This window comes from Acartia tonsa, chromosome 14 (genome assembly GCF_053477335.1).
Source record: "Acartia tonsa isolate MP-2025a chromosome 14, ASM5347733v1, whole genome shotgun sequence".
Lineage (NCBI taxonomy): Eukaryota > Metazoa > Arthropoda > Copepoda > Calanoida > Acartiidae > Acartia > Acartia tonsa.
Window position 1 is genome coordinate 39788589 of NC_137273.1, and position 15595 is coordinate 39804183.

The following is a 15595-nucleotide window of genomic DNA, read 5'->3' on the forward strand; positions in this document are numbered from 1 at the left end:
CGGTCCAACCCTCATTATATAAAAGCTACGCATTGTGTTTTAATAATTTGGCATCTTAAGGGATAAGACAATGGCTGATAAATTGATGTACTTTTACAATTATAATAAACATAATCACCCACCTGTAGACCAATCAAACACAAAAGTACTCAACATTTTATTCATTTACATTGATAACTTTAGGTACCAGTGTAATATACAGTCCAATGTCCCCTTCCTCCCTCCCACCTTAATTTTGAAAGAAAATAGCATAAAACCTTGTAAAAACTACTTTATATAATTATCACTGCCTTGGTGGTACTAGATATGAAATATTAATGTATAACAACTGTAATATACTTTGGGTACCACTGTTTAAATTAATGTATAGCCAATGTATTGATAATAAACAAAATTACCCCTATTCTCTAGATTTCAATTGTTGTAGATTGATACATCACAACTTTGGGTACCAGAGCTGGATCTTTAAATCATTTCAATGGTGATCTAAACCACCCCGCGCGAAATTTCAGCCAATCACAGCGGCGCATTTTAAAAATCAGCCGCTGTGATTGGCTGAAATTTCGCGCGGGGTGGTTTAGATCACCATTGAAATGATTTAAAGATCCAGCTCAGTGTAATATACTTTGGGTACCAGTGTATAAATTAATGTATAGACAATGTATTGACAATAAACAAAATTACCCCTATTCACTAGATTTCAATAGTTGCTTCTATTATTCACTGCTTTGGTACTAGTAGAATATAAAATATTGATGCAGCACAACTTTGGGTACCAGTGTAATATACTTTGGGTACCAGTGTACAAATTAATGTAGAGACAATGTATTGATAATAAACAAAATTACCCCTATTCTCTAGATTTCAATTGTTGCTTGTATTATTCACTGCTTTGGTACTAGTAGAATATAAAATATTGATGCAGCACAACTTTGGGTACCACTGTAATATACTTTGGGTACCAGTGTATACATTAATGTATAGACAATGTATTGACAATAAACAAAATTACCCCTTTTCACTAGATTTCAATAGTTGCTTGTATAATTCACTGCTTTGGTACTAGTATAATATATAATATTGATGCACTTTGGGTACCAGTGTAATATACTTTGGGTACCAGTGTAAAAATTAATGTATAGACAATGTATTGACAATAAACAAAATTACCCCTATTCACTAGATTTCAATAGTTGCTTGTATTATTCACTGCTTTGGTACTAGTAGAATATAAAATATTGATGCACAACACACAACTTTGGGTACCACTGTAATATACTTTGGGTACCAGTGTATAAATTAATGTATAGACAATGTATTGACAATAAACAAAATTACCCCTATTCACTAGATTTCAATACTTGCTTGTATTATTCACTGCTTTGGTGCTAGTAGAATATAAAATATTGATGCATCACACAACTTTGGGTACCACTGTAATATACTTTGAGTACCAGTGTAAAAATTAATGTATAGACAATGTATTGACAATAAACAAAATTACCCCTTTTCACTAGATTTCAATAGTTGCTTGTATTATTCACTGCTTTGGTACTAGTAGAATATAAAATATTGATGCAGCACAACTTTGGGTACCACTGCAATATACTTTGGGTACCAGTGTAAAAATCAATGTATAGACAATGTATTGACAATAAACAAAATTACCCCTTTTCACTAGATTTCAATAGTTGCTTGTATTATTCACTGCTTTGGTACTAGTAGAAAATAAAATATTGATGCATCACACACAACTTTGGAGGCCATACCAGGGACTTTAGGGGGAAGATATACGAGAAATTATTACCCCCCCCCCCCCACCACCACCATACTCCCCCTACCATACTTCCCCCAAACTTTATTAGTCCTGCTCTCTCAATCTCTCCCTCTTTCTCTATCACTCACTATCTCTCTCTCTCTTTCTCTCACGCACACACTCTCTCTCTCTCTCTCTGTATTTCTCCTTCTCACTCTTTTCCTCTCCCGCTTCCTCTGTCCTTCTTTAAAAATTCAATAAGTCCTGCTTTTAATAGGTAAAAATTATTGGTTGAAACGTTTGAACACTTAACTTAGTAAATCAACCAATCAAAATTAAAGAATTAATTTAATTGTCATTAACTACTCCCTTCCTCCCTGAGAGGTTTAAGCAGGGATTTAAAGGGATAAGGCAATGACCGATATAATGATTTACATCCCCAATGATGATACATAAAATTACACCTTCTGTAGATTACAATTATTGGTTGAAACGTTTAACTAAATGAACCAACCAATAAGTCCCCAGAGTTATTAAGCCAACGAATAAGATAAAGTTATTATGAAACTTTGGGGACTAGTGTAATAAACATCCAAATACCCCCTCCCTCCCTTATTTCTCTATGGAATATTTTTAAACACACATTTTTATCTTTGCAAAGCTGTCTTTAAATAATATGTTCAGTATGGCTTCGGAACCGACGATAAACCGCTGGATTAGAAAAGGTTCGGCAGCCATACTGAAAAATCATGAATATAGCATCGTATTACAGACAATTTTCCACGAATTCGTAAGACCATTTTCCACCCCTTGAGGCTTATAAAACTGGTTTTAAACTTTTAATTTTTCATTTTAACTGTCCAACATACGATGCTATAAATAACTATTATCAAACGGTTGAATAAACCAATCAAAATTTACTTAGGTCCCCCAAGTTGTTAAGAAAACGAATAACGTCATTTGAAGACTAGTATAATAAACAACCCATTGTCCCCTCCCTCCCTGAAAAAAGTATGTAATCTAATGTCTGACGGACGTACAGACGGACCGACACGGGGGACTGCCATTTACACATCCAGCAAATTTATAGTGGATGTGTTTTCGCCAGTGCAATGGATGTATTTATGACAAACTGAATTTTTACTGTATAAATGACAGTAAAATCGATTCTCATGCCATAAATACATCCAACACTGGCAAAATACATCCAATATTTTTATACACTAGTTATAGATTAACTTGCACTACGAAATAAAAGAAAAAAGGTAGCTTAAAACCAAATTATTGGGAAAAAATTAGTTTGGCCTCGCTCTCTCTTTTTCTATCTTTAACACTCTCAGTGTGTCACTATCTATATCTCTCTCTCTCTTTCTCTCTGCGAAAACCTCGAAAGCATATTGTGTGTGTGTTTATTTATTTATGTCTGTTTGTGTGTATTAATCTTCTTGCATACGTGTGTGTGTGTGTATGGGAATATGTGTGTTTACTTTTTAAAAGCGAAGCTTTTCTATAATTAGGGTTGGTCCGTCCGTTCTTCCGTAAAAATTAGCTCTATTTGTCAAACTTTGCATGATGATTCCTATAACAGTAAGGTAGGATTTAGAAAGCGCAGCAACTATACAATCGTAACCAGAAAGTCCGTACGTCCCTTTAAAACATGCTGATTTTTTACTTTTTTACAACAAATTTTTAAAAGCAAAGCTTTTCTATAATTAGAATCGGTCAGTCCGTCCGTAATGGATAGCTTTATTCGTTTATTTAGGCATGTTAGAATTGTCCTATCGATTTCAAGCTTTGCATGGTGATTCATGTAGTAGTTAGGTACAATTTAGAAAGCGCAGCAACTCTACAGTCGTTACCAGAATGTCTGTACGTCCATTTTAAACATGTTGATTTTTTACTTTTTGTACAACAAATTTTTTAAAGCAAAGCTTTTCTATAATTATGGTCGGTCAGTCCGTCCGTAACGGATAGCTTTATTCGTTTGTTTAGGCATGTTAGAATTGTCCTATAGATTTAAACTTTGCATGGTGATTCCTGTAGTAGTTAGGTACAATTTAGAAAGCGTACCAACTCTACAATTGTTACCAGAATGTACGTCCATTTAAAACATGTTGATTTTTTAACTTTTTTAACATCAAATTTTTATATGATCTAATTATCCGATTGATCTGATTTTTTGTATGCTTATTCCTGGGACAACAAAGTACATTATTATAAGCGAAGCAACTCTATAATTAAGTCCTAAAAATGTAAGTATATCCATAAACAGTATTCTATATCAAGCAGTTTTTCAACAAATTTACTTACAATTTTGCATCGACTCTCATACAAATTTATATTCTGATTATTCAGTTCTGACACTGTACAAGTATTAATGTCCGTTTGTCCTACCGTTTCAGCGCTTTGCTTTTATGGATGTTGTCATCCTTGTTTAAAAACAATTTTGTATGTGATAAAATCATCAAATTGATCTGATTTTTTGATAACTGATTCCTATTATAATAAGTAACAATATTTTGAGCAAAGCATCTCTATATTCAAGTCCTAACAATGTAAGTATGTCCTTCAACAGAAATCTGTATTTAAGAAGTTTTACAAACAAATCTACGTATAATTTTGTCAAATCTTATATGTATATTAATATTTTGTACATTCAGTTCTGACACTCTACAATTGTTAATATTAGTCTGTCCTACCGTTATAGAGCTTCTCTTTTATGGATGTTGTAATCCTTGTTTTATGATAGAATTGTCCGATTCATCTGGTTTTTGAAATACTGATTCCTATTACTTTACAAACAAGGTGCAATGTTATAAGCAAAGCCTTTCTATAATTAAGTCCTAAAAATGTAAGTATGTCCTTAATCAGTATCCTAAATTTCAAAGTTTGGCAACAAGTTTACTTACAATTTTGTTTAGACATAGATATTTATATTCTGCTTATTCAATTCGTACACTCTACAAGTATTAATGTTCATGTGCCCTACGGTTTTTGAGCTTCGCTTTTGTGGATGTTGTCATCCTTGTTATCATACGACGCTGGGGGCGCAACAATTAAAATTGGAAGAAATTGCAATTTCAAAATACAACGTGGATACCAAATTTGTGATTTTGCAAAATTGTAACTTGGCAACTCTTGGATATAATTGTCGTTGGGGATGTGATAGGTTCGAATCTCTGCTTAAAAGTATCACAACTTAAAGACTTTGAAAATGGTTCCTACTGCTGCTATGTCAGGAGCGCGGCGACATTAATAGTTAGATTAGAGAGAATTCCTTGGCCTAAAACAGGTGCAACGCATTACCGTGCACAGTTAGGACTTCCTGCCAAAGGTTGCACAATCAAAGAGTTGGTTGGCTGATGGATGTTAATTAACCTAATACCCCGTGTGTGTAGTTATCCAGGGTTGTTGGACAGCAGCCACGCCCCATGTGAGGTTATTGAGTAGGGGGGAGAAAGTGATTAAAAAATCAGCTATGTGACGTCATAAAAATTATTATAAAAAGGGATTATCCATCTCCATTAAGGAGGGTTCTTCCTCAACTCTCCTCGCATCTGCCTAATTTTTATGACGTCACATGGATGATTTTTGAGTAACTTCCCCTCCCCCCACGTAATTGATGTACTAGTTATATTATGAAATTTAATAGAATAGAAAAAAAAATACTTTATTGTAACACAAAAACAAAACAAAAAGCATAATTTACATAATATTTACAGTTCAGAATCCGAAGCAGAATATACAACCCTGTATAGTTTGGAACTTTAATATACTACATATAATGCATCAAAATAATTCACGAAATTGCATTTAAAAAATGTACAATGTTTATATGTAAAAAATGACAGAATCACATGAAAAATGATGCCATTTTGAATAACTATATGCATTTCTTTTCAAAAGGGCAAAAAAATGCTAAACACTTTTAAGGATATAAAAAATATTTATAAAATGGGTATACGAAAAAAATCAAAAAATGAAAATATTTTTAGTTTTAAGTGAATGTTGTGAGAACAAATCAAAACTAAAAAATCATTAAAGATGTAAAGATTAATTTTGAAGTTAAGAAATTAAAGCTTTTATAGATGTATCTAAAAAATCTTTCAACCTATTCGATATTACAAAACATATTGTTAATAAAAAAAATTGGTGGATTTTTCAAATTGGATTCTTAGCTTTACAAAGTATCTAAAAAATCAGCCATGTGACGTCAAAAAAATGAGGGATTATCAAACACTTTTTAAGGGGTTTCTTTTCCCACTTCTCCTCTCATCTCCTTCATTTTTATGACGTAACATGGCTGATTTTTGAGACACTTTGTAAAGTCACTTAATTCTCTATTGCAGACTGGAAGTAAACATGATTAATCCTGTCTTCGACCTGAAGCAGGGGTGTATATTCTGTGTGGGTTGATAAAAAAATAAAAAAATATGTGGTTGGGGGGAGGGAATGTAAAATTGAGAAAGCCTAAAGTATCATGTGTGACGTCTAAAAAGGAAGGATGAAAGGAGAAGTGGGAAAGGAAAACCCCCAAAAAGAGATGGATTTTTTTGACTTCAAACGACACTTTCTCGTAAAATTAAATGAACTGAAAACATTTTTTTCCATTTTCCGCCCTCCTAGGTGAAAAAAAAACTAAGAGAATAGGTATGTAAGAGGGGGGATAAGAGTTCTGAAAATATTTTTCCCCTTCCTTGGTGGAAAAAAACTAAGGGGAGCTAAAAATTTTTGCAGCAGGGAAAATAAATGAATCTTGTACAGAATATAAACTCCCGACCTGAAGTTGAACCTTGAGGCACACCAGTAAATCATCCACTGTAGCGGCTTTCTCTTTAGTTAGTTCACCAAGCAACTCCTGATTACAAATACATTTTGTTTCATCTATCTATCTATCTATCTATCTATCTATCTATCTATCTATCTATCTATCTATCTATCTATCTATCTATCTATCTATCTATCTATCTATCTATCTATCTATCTTTCTATCTATCTATCTATCTATCTATCTATCTATCTATCTATCTATCTATCTATCTATCTATCTATCTATCTATCTATCTATCTATCTATCTATCTATCTATCTATCTATCTATCTATCTATCTATCTATCTATCTATCTATCTATCTATCTATCTATCTATCTATCTATCTATCTATCTATCTATCTATCTATCTATCTATCTATCTATCTATCTATCTATCTATCTATCTATCTATCTATCTATCTATCTATCTATCTATCTATCTATCTATCTATCTATCTATCTATCTATCTATCTATCTATCTATCTATCTATCTATCTATCTATCTATCTATCTATCTATCTATCTATCTATCTATCTATCTATCTATCTATCTATCTATCTATCTATCTATCTATCAAATTTTGATTCATTTTTATTATCATTAAGAAGGTTGACCTACACTTTACAGTTATTTTTTAAAAAGAAAAAAAAATATTTTTATAAACCTTTACTGGACCTTAGGGACTTCAAAGCTTTTTTTTTTGAGAGGGGTAAAATGAGGGATTTCAAAGGTTTGAGTAGGGCATTTTAAAAAAAATTTGAGGGTGGTAAAATGTTTCAAAGATTTATGGGGGTAAAAATCCGTTTACTCCCACTTTGAAAGGCTATGCTGGACCTATAAAAAGCTACACTGTAAAGAAGAACCTTATCGGTTCAACAGTTAGCGATAGCCTTAGGTACAAACAGACAGGAAGACAAACATCCTGTTACTTTCATAAAAGGATTCTAAAATGTCTATCAAATGCTTTTAAAAAGTCAAGAAAATAAAAATTAAGGTATTTTTGTTTTGAAACAAGGATGACTGCAATCATCAGTAGCAAAAAACTAAGCACAGCCAAAAAGCGACATTAAAAAAACAGTAAAAAGCTTGACTATCGTAAAAAGACTTGCCTGTTTGTGCATGCTGATAGTGGTGAGTTTCCTGTGGACATGGATGTATTATTATGAGGATCTTGTAACAGATTTTCATGTTCCAAGATGAAGTGAACTATGTAGCGGGCTAAAATAATGAACCCCCTTTACCCCATCCTCTTTCCTCTTACTGGATAAACGGCCCAACCAATAAATGCATGGAAAAATTGCAACCTAAATTGACGATATTTTTTCCTCCTGTTATATCATCAGAGACAAACAGAAATAGATACAGACAGACAGAAACAGATAGAGACAAACAGAAACAGATAGAGACAGACAGAAACAGATAGAGACAAACAGAAACAGATAGAGACAGACAGAAACAGATAGAGACAAACAGAAACAGATAGAGACAGACAGAAACAGATAGAGACAAACAGAAACAGATAGAGACAGACAGAAACAGATAGAGACAAACAGAAACAGATAGAGACAGACAGAGACAAACAGAAACAGATAGAGACAGACAGAAACAGGTAGAGACAGACAGAGACAAACAGAAACAGATAGACAGACAGAAACAGATAGAGACAGACAAAGCAGACAGAGACAGATAGAGAAAGACAAAGCAGACAGAGAAAGATAGACAGACAGAGACAAACATTAACAGATAGAGACAGACAGAAACAGGTAGAGACAGATAGAGACAGACAGAGACAAACAGAAACAGATAGACAGACAGAAACAGTTAGAGACAGACTAATCAGAAAGAGACAAAAAGAGACAGACATTGACAAAAATTTGATTTGAAAAAGAGACAGACAGATAGACTGACAGTTACAAACAGACACAGACAGATAGACAGTGACAAACAGACTTAGAATAAGAGGCAAAAAGTTAGAGAAAGAAAATCACGAAACCTTTATATATTTAAAATTCAATAATTCAATGTCCAATGTATATTGTACAATACATCCATTCCTGTGGACAAACTTGTTGTTCATCTTCATGTCGATGCCACGGACAGTCTGCAGGGCCTTTCCAAGTTGAGGTGCTTTCATACAAAGTTCTTTGTTGAGTATTGACACCCCAAATTTTTTTCTATGCCTAACCCCTATGGGAAAAGCCTAACCATGCGATGATTTCACAGGACCCAATATAATCTAACCTATACTGAAATTTTTTCTTTCCTTCCATGCCTTAACCTTATGGGAAAACCTTAACAATGCGGGGTTTACACAGTGGCTCAATATGACCTAACCCAATCTAAAGTAATCCTATCATATAAAGTTTCTTAGTTTAAAGGTACAGATCTCGGAAAATACTATTCCAAATTAATAATCTAAAATCAAATCCTAAAATTAAAAGTATACCCTTGTACTGTAGCCTACAGTACAAACGCAATTTTGCAACATATTTATGTACAATTTTGTTTAAACTAAAAAAATAATGTTCTGTTTATTAAGTTATTATTTGTTTATCCTTCCTTCTGATTTTAGACCTTTGCTTTTATGGATGTTGTCATCCATAATGTAATTTTGATTCCTAGGACAATTAGCCCCAGGCAGAATTAAGGGGGGGGGGGTTATCAGTGCTCAACAAGGTACTTTATGTGAAAGCGCCGCCAAAAACCTTGATAATCCTGCTATGATCCTCTTCCAGCTTTCTTAACTTTCTCTCCAGATACCCCTAGAGGCAAATATGTCACAATGAATTGGTATAATATCAGTACCCAAAGTATTTAAAGTATTCAAAGTACCCAAAGTATTCAAAGTACCCAAAAACCTTGATAATCCTACTATGATCCTCTTCCAGCTTTCTTAACTTTCTCTCTAGATACCCCTAGAGGCAAATATGTCAGGGATCTTAAGGGATAAGACAATGGGTGATAAATTAATATACGTACCCAATGATGATGATTTTACCCAATGATCAAATTTGCCCCTACTGTAGATTAAAACTGTTGATTGATAAGTTTAAACACTACCAACTAGTTTAGAACCAAAAAGTACCTAAGGTTTTTAGCCATGAAGTAAGATAAAGAGGTTCAAATATTTTGGGTACCAATGAAATCTATAATACAATGTCCAACGAAGCAACGAAGAATACAAAATCCCCAACAAAAGGACAGACAGTTTGTAATCTGGCTATAAAACTTTGGGTACCAGTGTAATTTACAGGCCAATGCCCCTCCCTCCCTGACTTTTACCTGTCTGCTGATAAATCCTTCAGCAGTTGCACGTGAGATATGGGCGTGTCCGCCATCTTTCTTTCCAGACCCAATATGGCCGCCATATTTGTATCCGTTATTATTCTTCCCGCCATTTTTATTCCATGAGTTTCCAGGAGCTGAATTTCCGGCGCCGTGTATAGGTCTAACTCCTCTGCCGTAGCCGCCGCCATGTTTGTTGGTCTTATTTGTTGTAGGAGGAGGACCATATCCTCTACCATATGACTTTCCGCTACTCTGCAGCTTTGCCTGGCTGAAATAATAGTTATTTAGCGCATTGTATTATGGACAGCTTGCGCGGATATAAAAATGAAAAATTAAGGCCCAGGCTTAAAAAAAATGGTATTAATTTTATGATTTTTCATTTTGATGTTCATAGAAAATTGTCTGTAATGCAATGTTATACATGTTTTTTTTAGTATGGCTGAAAACTGGTTATAATCCAGCGGATTCGAAGCCATCCTGAAAAAAGTTCTTTTTTTAAATTCAAGGTGAAAAAATGAGTAGACACTTTCTTAAATTTTCTATTTCAAGAAGAGCTAGTGAAATTATGTTTTATTTTAGAGGATTTTTTTAATTGGGTGATTTCTCTTTCGAGGACAAAGGTACCCTCACCTAAACTAAATAGTTACAAACCTTTCCTTGACCTATTAGTATGAAGATTCACTGTAAATAAGAAAATATGTCGATATACGGCGTTAAGCCAGATCTTAAGCTACAAACAGACACTCAGACATAGACAGATAGACATCCTGTTACTTTGTTTACAAAATTTGTTATTACCATTGCTGTTTATGAGCCTCGACAATCTGCTCGGCAATTTCAATTTCATTTTGCAAGATTTTCTTGGTTGCCTCAAATTCTTGGTTCTCCTTGGGTGAAAACATCAATAGCATTGCTGTTATATATATATTACTAGTAGCTACGCCCCCCCCCCCCCTTGAAGCCTCTAGGGGCATTTCAGAGTGGTTGAGAAAGGCATCTCCCCATTTTCAATTATAGTTTTAAAAGAAAAAGTAGGGGGGAATGACTTTTTTTAGGGGTGAGAGTGTCCCATCCCCTAAGAAAATCGCCTAAAACTATCCACAGGACCATTAGGTATATTCCCTGAAGAGTAGAGCCCAATAGGTTCAGTGGTTACTGAGATCTTAAACATCGCTTTACTTTGTAATAAAATATCTAACGGCTACGCCACTAGAAACCTTTAGGAGCACTAAATGGGGGGGGGGGGCGGGGGGGAAGTCGACCACCTCCCAAGTGACCAATAAAAATGACCAATGACAGGCCAGTATACATATAACCATAAGTTAATTGCAATCTATACTGGCCTTTCATAGGTCATTTGTATTGTATGACGTCATTATTTATTTGTCACACAAATAAACTTGAAGCAATGCTATGATTTATTTTCCTTGGCTAATTGTTGTTTCAGCTCCGCGGACAGGAATATCTTGATCAGCTGATTTCTTTTCTCGTTCTTTTCCTAGATTATTCACAATATTTCGCGCATTTTATTTTCATACTGATACTCCCCCCCCCCCCCCACCCATCCCTTATTTTGAAATAATAAGTGGGGTAAGTAATTATTCCACCCTATACATAACCATTGAAGTTTAACAAAGTGTCTTTAAAAATCAGCCAAGTGACGTCATAAAAATGAGGGTTTATCCATCTCTTTTTTAGTGGTTTTCTTTCCCACTTCTCCTCTCATCCCTAATTTTTTTTGAGACACTTTGTAAAGCTTTATAACTATTACAGGGCTGTCCTAAACCAAACTAAAAATAAACAAACAAATTTAAAACTCCCCCTATTTTCAATTTATTATATTATAAAAGTAAGGGTGGGGGGGCAGGCATTTAATTGGTGTTAAAGCGTCTATTATTTCAAGCTTTAATAGGTAGACCCCCAAAAACCTGCCTCGACCTTACTTTCTACTTACCAGGGATCTTAAGGGATAAGACAATGGACGATAAATTGTGGAAATGAGTTTATTCCAAATGATTATAAACAAAATTTCCCCTTCTCTGTAGACTAAACTTATTGGTTGAAAAGTTTACACACAACTTAACTATTTTGGAACCAGCCACTAAAAGTACCCAAAGTTTAAAAGACTTTGGGTACCAGTATAATTTAAAAACCAAAGCTTTAAAATAAGACAGTAAGACAAACGGACATTAACACTTGTAGAGTGTCAGAACTTAATTAGCAGAATATCAATTTATAAGTCAAAACCAAACTGCCTAAATTTAGGATCTTATAATCATACACTTTACTATCCGCGGAAAGCTGTCTATTAGATCAAAACCAGTTTTGTTAGCCCCGAGGGGCCGCATACCTCCTCCTCTTTGATTTGTTCATCAGTAAGTTTGTCATCATCCAATGAGAACTGACACCCAATAGAAGGTAGAAAACCTGTAAGTAAATAGTTTGGGGGGTTTATATAAAACTTTGGGTACCAGTAAGCTTGTCATCATCCAATGAGAACTGACACCCAATAGAAGGCAGAAAACCTGTAAGTAAATAGTTTGGGGGGTTTATATAAAACTTTGGGTACCAGTAAGCTTGTCATCATCCACTGAGAACTGACACCCAATAGAAGGTAGAAAACCTGTAAGTAAATAGTTTGGGGGGTTTATATAAAACTTTGGGTACCAGTAAGCTTGTCATCATCCAATGAGAACTGACATCCAATAGAAGGTAGAAAACCTGTAAGTAAATAGTTTGGGGGGTTTATATAAAACTTTGGGTACCAGTAAGCTTGTCATCATCCAATGAGAACTGACATCCAATAGGAGGAAGAAAACCTGTAAGTAAATAGTTTGGGGGGTTTATATAAAACTTTGGGTACCAGTAAGTTTGTCATCATCCAATGAGAACTGACACCCAATAGAAGGTAGAAAACCTGTAAGTAAATAGTTTGGGGGGGTTTATGCAAAACTTTGGGTACCAGTAAGTTTGTCATCATCCAATGAGAACTGACATCCAATAGGAGGAAGAAAACCTGTAAGTAAATAGTTTGGGGGGTTTATATAAAACTTTGGGTACCAGTAAGTTTGTCATCATCCAATGAGAACTGACACCCAATAGAAGGTAGAAAACCTGTAAGTAAATAGTTTGGGGGGGTTTATGCAAAACTTTGGGTACCAGTAAGTTTGTCATCATCCAATGAGAACTGACACCCAATAGATGGCAGAAAACCTGTAAGTAAATAGTTTGGGGGGGTTCATATAAAACTTTGGGTACCAGTAAGCTTGTCATCATCCAATGAGAACTGACACCCAATAGAAGGCAGAAAACCTGTAAGTAAATAGTTTGGGGGGTTTATATAAAACTTTGGGTACCAGTAAGCTTGTCATCATCCACTGAGAACTGACACCCAATAGAAGGTAGAAAACCTGTAAGTAAATAGTTTGGGGGGTTTATATAAAACTTTGGGTACCAGTAAGCTTGTCATCATCCAATGAGAACTGACATCCAATAGAAGGTAGAAAACCTGTAAGTAAATAGTTTGGGGGGTTTATATAAAACTTTGGGTACCAGTAAGCTTGTCATCATCCAATGAGAACTGACATCCAATAGGAGGAAGAAAACCTGTAAGTAAATAGTTTGGGGGGTTTATATAAAACTTTGGGTACCAGTAAGTTTGTCATCATCCAATGAGAACTGACACCCAATAGAAGGTAGAAAACCTGTAAGTAAATAGTTTGGGGGGGTTTATGCAAAACTTTGGGTACCAGTAAGTTTGTCATCATCCAATGAGAACTGACATCCAATAGGAGGAAGAAAACCTGTAAGTAAATAGTTTGGGGGGTTTATATAAAACTTTGGGTACCAGTAAGTTTGTCATCATCCAATGAGAACTGACACCCAATAGAAGGTAGAAAACCTGTAAGTAAATAGTTTGGGGGGGTTTATGCAAAACTTTGGGTACCAGTAAGTTTGTCATCATCCAATGAGAACTGACACCCAATAGATGGCAGAAAACCTGTAAGTAAATAGTTTGGGGGGGTTCATATAAAACTTTGGGTACCAGTAAGCTTGTCAGCATCCAATGAGAACTGACACCCAATAGAAGGTAGAAAACCTGTAAGTAAATAGTTTGGGGGGGTTCATATAAAACTTTGGGTACCAGTAAGCTTGTCATCATCCAATGAGAACTGACACCCAATAGAAGGCGGAAAACCTGTAAGTAAATAGTTTGGGGGGTTCATATAAAACTTTGGGTACCAGTAAGCTTGTCATCATCCAATGAGAACTGACACCCAATAGAAGGCAGAAAACCTGTAAGTAAATAGTTTGGGGGGTTCATATAAAACTTTGGGTACCAGTAAGCTTGTCATCATCCAATGAGAACTGACACCCAATAGAAGGCGGAAAACCTGTAAGTAAATAGTTTGGGGGGTTCATATAAAACTTTGGGTACCAGTAAGCTTGTCATCATCCAATGAGAACTGACACCCAATAGAAGGCGGAAAACCTGTAAGTAAATAAGTTTGGGGGGGTTCATATAAAACTTTGGGTACCAGTGAGCTGTTTATAATACGATGCGAGAAATAACTATTCCAGCATGACTTAGAAACTTTTATATCCAATGGATTAACACTGCTTCTCAACCATAATGAAAAATCATGGGATCTACTGCAGTTCACGGTAAAATATTGCTGGTAACGAATATTGCTAAAAATCTATAAATTTAAAAGGCTGCTAGCTGCCAAACGGCTAAACGTACAGATCATGCCCGCACACTGTTTTAAGCGGCATAAGAAGGCCTACAAATAATCTGGAATAGCTATAAATCAATAATGCATAATTATCTCGCAGTGCAGAGAAATGCGCGAAAAAGGCCTATTTTACGCGTTTTTTCTTCAGTGAAGCTTTCCCTGTGCATCATTGGATCTTGGCTATTCCAGATTATTTGTAGGCCTTCTTATACCGCTTAAAATGGTGTGCGGGTATGATCTGTACGTACAACCGTTTGGCAGCTAGCAGCCTTTAAAATTCATTGATTTTCAGCAATATTCGTTACCAGCAATATTTTACCGTGAACTGCAGTAGATCCAAATCATGTATAGCATAATATTAAAGACAATTTTCACAAATATTAAATGCAGAATATACACCCCTGAAATCTTATGTACACGCAGAGAATATTTCAGGGAGCTAAAGGGATAAGACAATAGCCGATAAATGGATGTACAATACATCCCCAGCCCAATGATGACACACACAATTGCCGATCCTGTATTTTACAATTAGAGGTTGAAACGTTTTGACACTCAACTTAATAAACCAACCTATAAAAATTCAATAACAGTTCCCAAAGTTGTAGAGCAAACGAATAAGGAAACGGTATTATAAAACTTTGCGGATTAGTGTAATAAACAGCCCAATGTCCCCTCAATTTTTCCTGTACAAAATCAGACCAAAAATAAATCCGTTAATTTGTGTTATTTAGACTTAACAAGCGAGTTTGACACAAGTAGCTGTACTTGAAAACTTTACCTACCTGAGGATTGATTTATCAAAATCATTTCGTTCCTCGTTAAATCTGAAATTTTTATTAAATAATATTATCTATTTAGAAAGTATTCCCATTCTAAGATTTTAGAATAAAGAAATAGAGAACAAAGATGACCACATCCATAAAAACGAAGTTAAAAGGATAAACAAACAGTAACTCTTGTAGAGTGTTATCAATAAGCAGAACATCAATTTGGAAAAT

At 34.8% G+C, this 15595-nt stretch overlaps 1 protein-coding gene across 1 annotated transcript; it reads right to left on the bottom strand.

Moving 5' to 3' along the window:
* Window positions 1-5660: 5660 nt before the first annotated feature.
* LOC145306065 (uncharacterized) lies at window positions 5661-15417 on the bottom strand. The gene is made up of 10 exons (XM_080147996.1): window positions 15380-15417; window positions 12209-12285; window positions 11283-11356; window positions 10657-10743; window positions 9853-10126; window positions 9276-9332; window positions 8622-8680; window positions 7680-7707; window positions 6537-6614; window positions 5661-6139 (listed from the first exon to the last, which is right to left on the bottom strand). Exons 1-10 carry the CDS (start codon window positions 15402-15404, stop codon window positions 6089-6091), a joined length of 810 nt encoding a protein of 269 aa, XP_080004122.1. The 5' UTR covers window positions 15405-15417; the 3' UTR covers window positions 5661-6088.
* Window positions 15418-15595: the final 178 nt, after the last annotated feature.

Coding starts and splice junctions, on each gene's coding strand:
- LOC145306065 (XM_080147996.1), bottom strand. CDS start 15,404: ATGATTTTGATAAATCAATCCTCAG. Junction 11,357..12,208: donor AACAAATCAAAGAGGAGGAG/GTATGCGGCCCC, acceptor TGAATAATCTAG/GAAAAGAACGAGAAAAGAAA. Junction 6,615..7,679: donor CTATCAGCATGCACAAACAG/GCAAGTCTTTTT, acceptor ATTTGTAATCAG/GAGTTGCTTGGTGAACTAAC.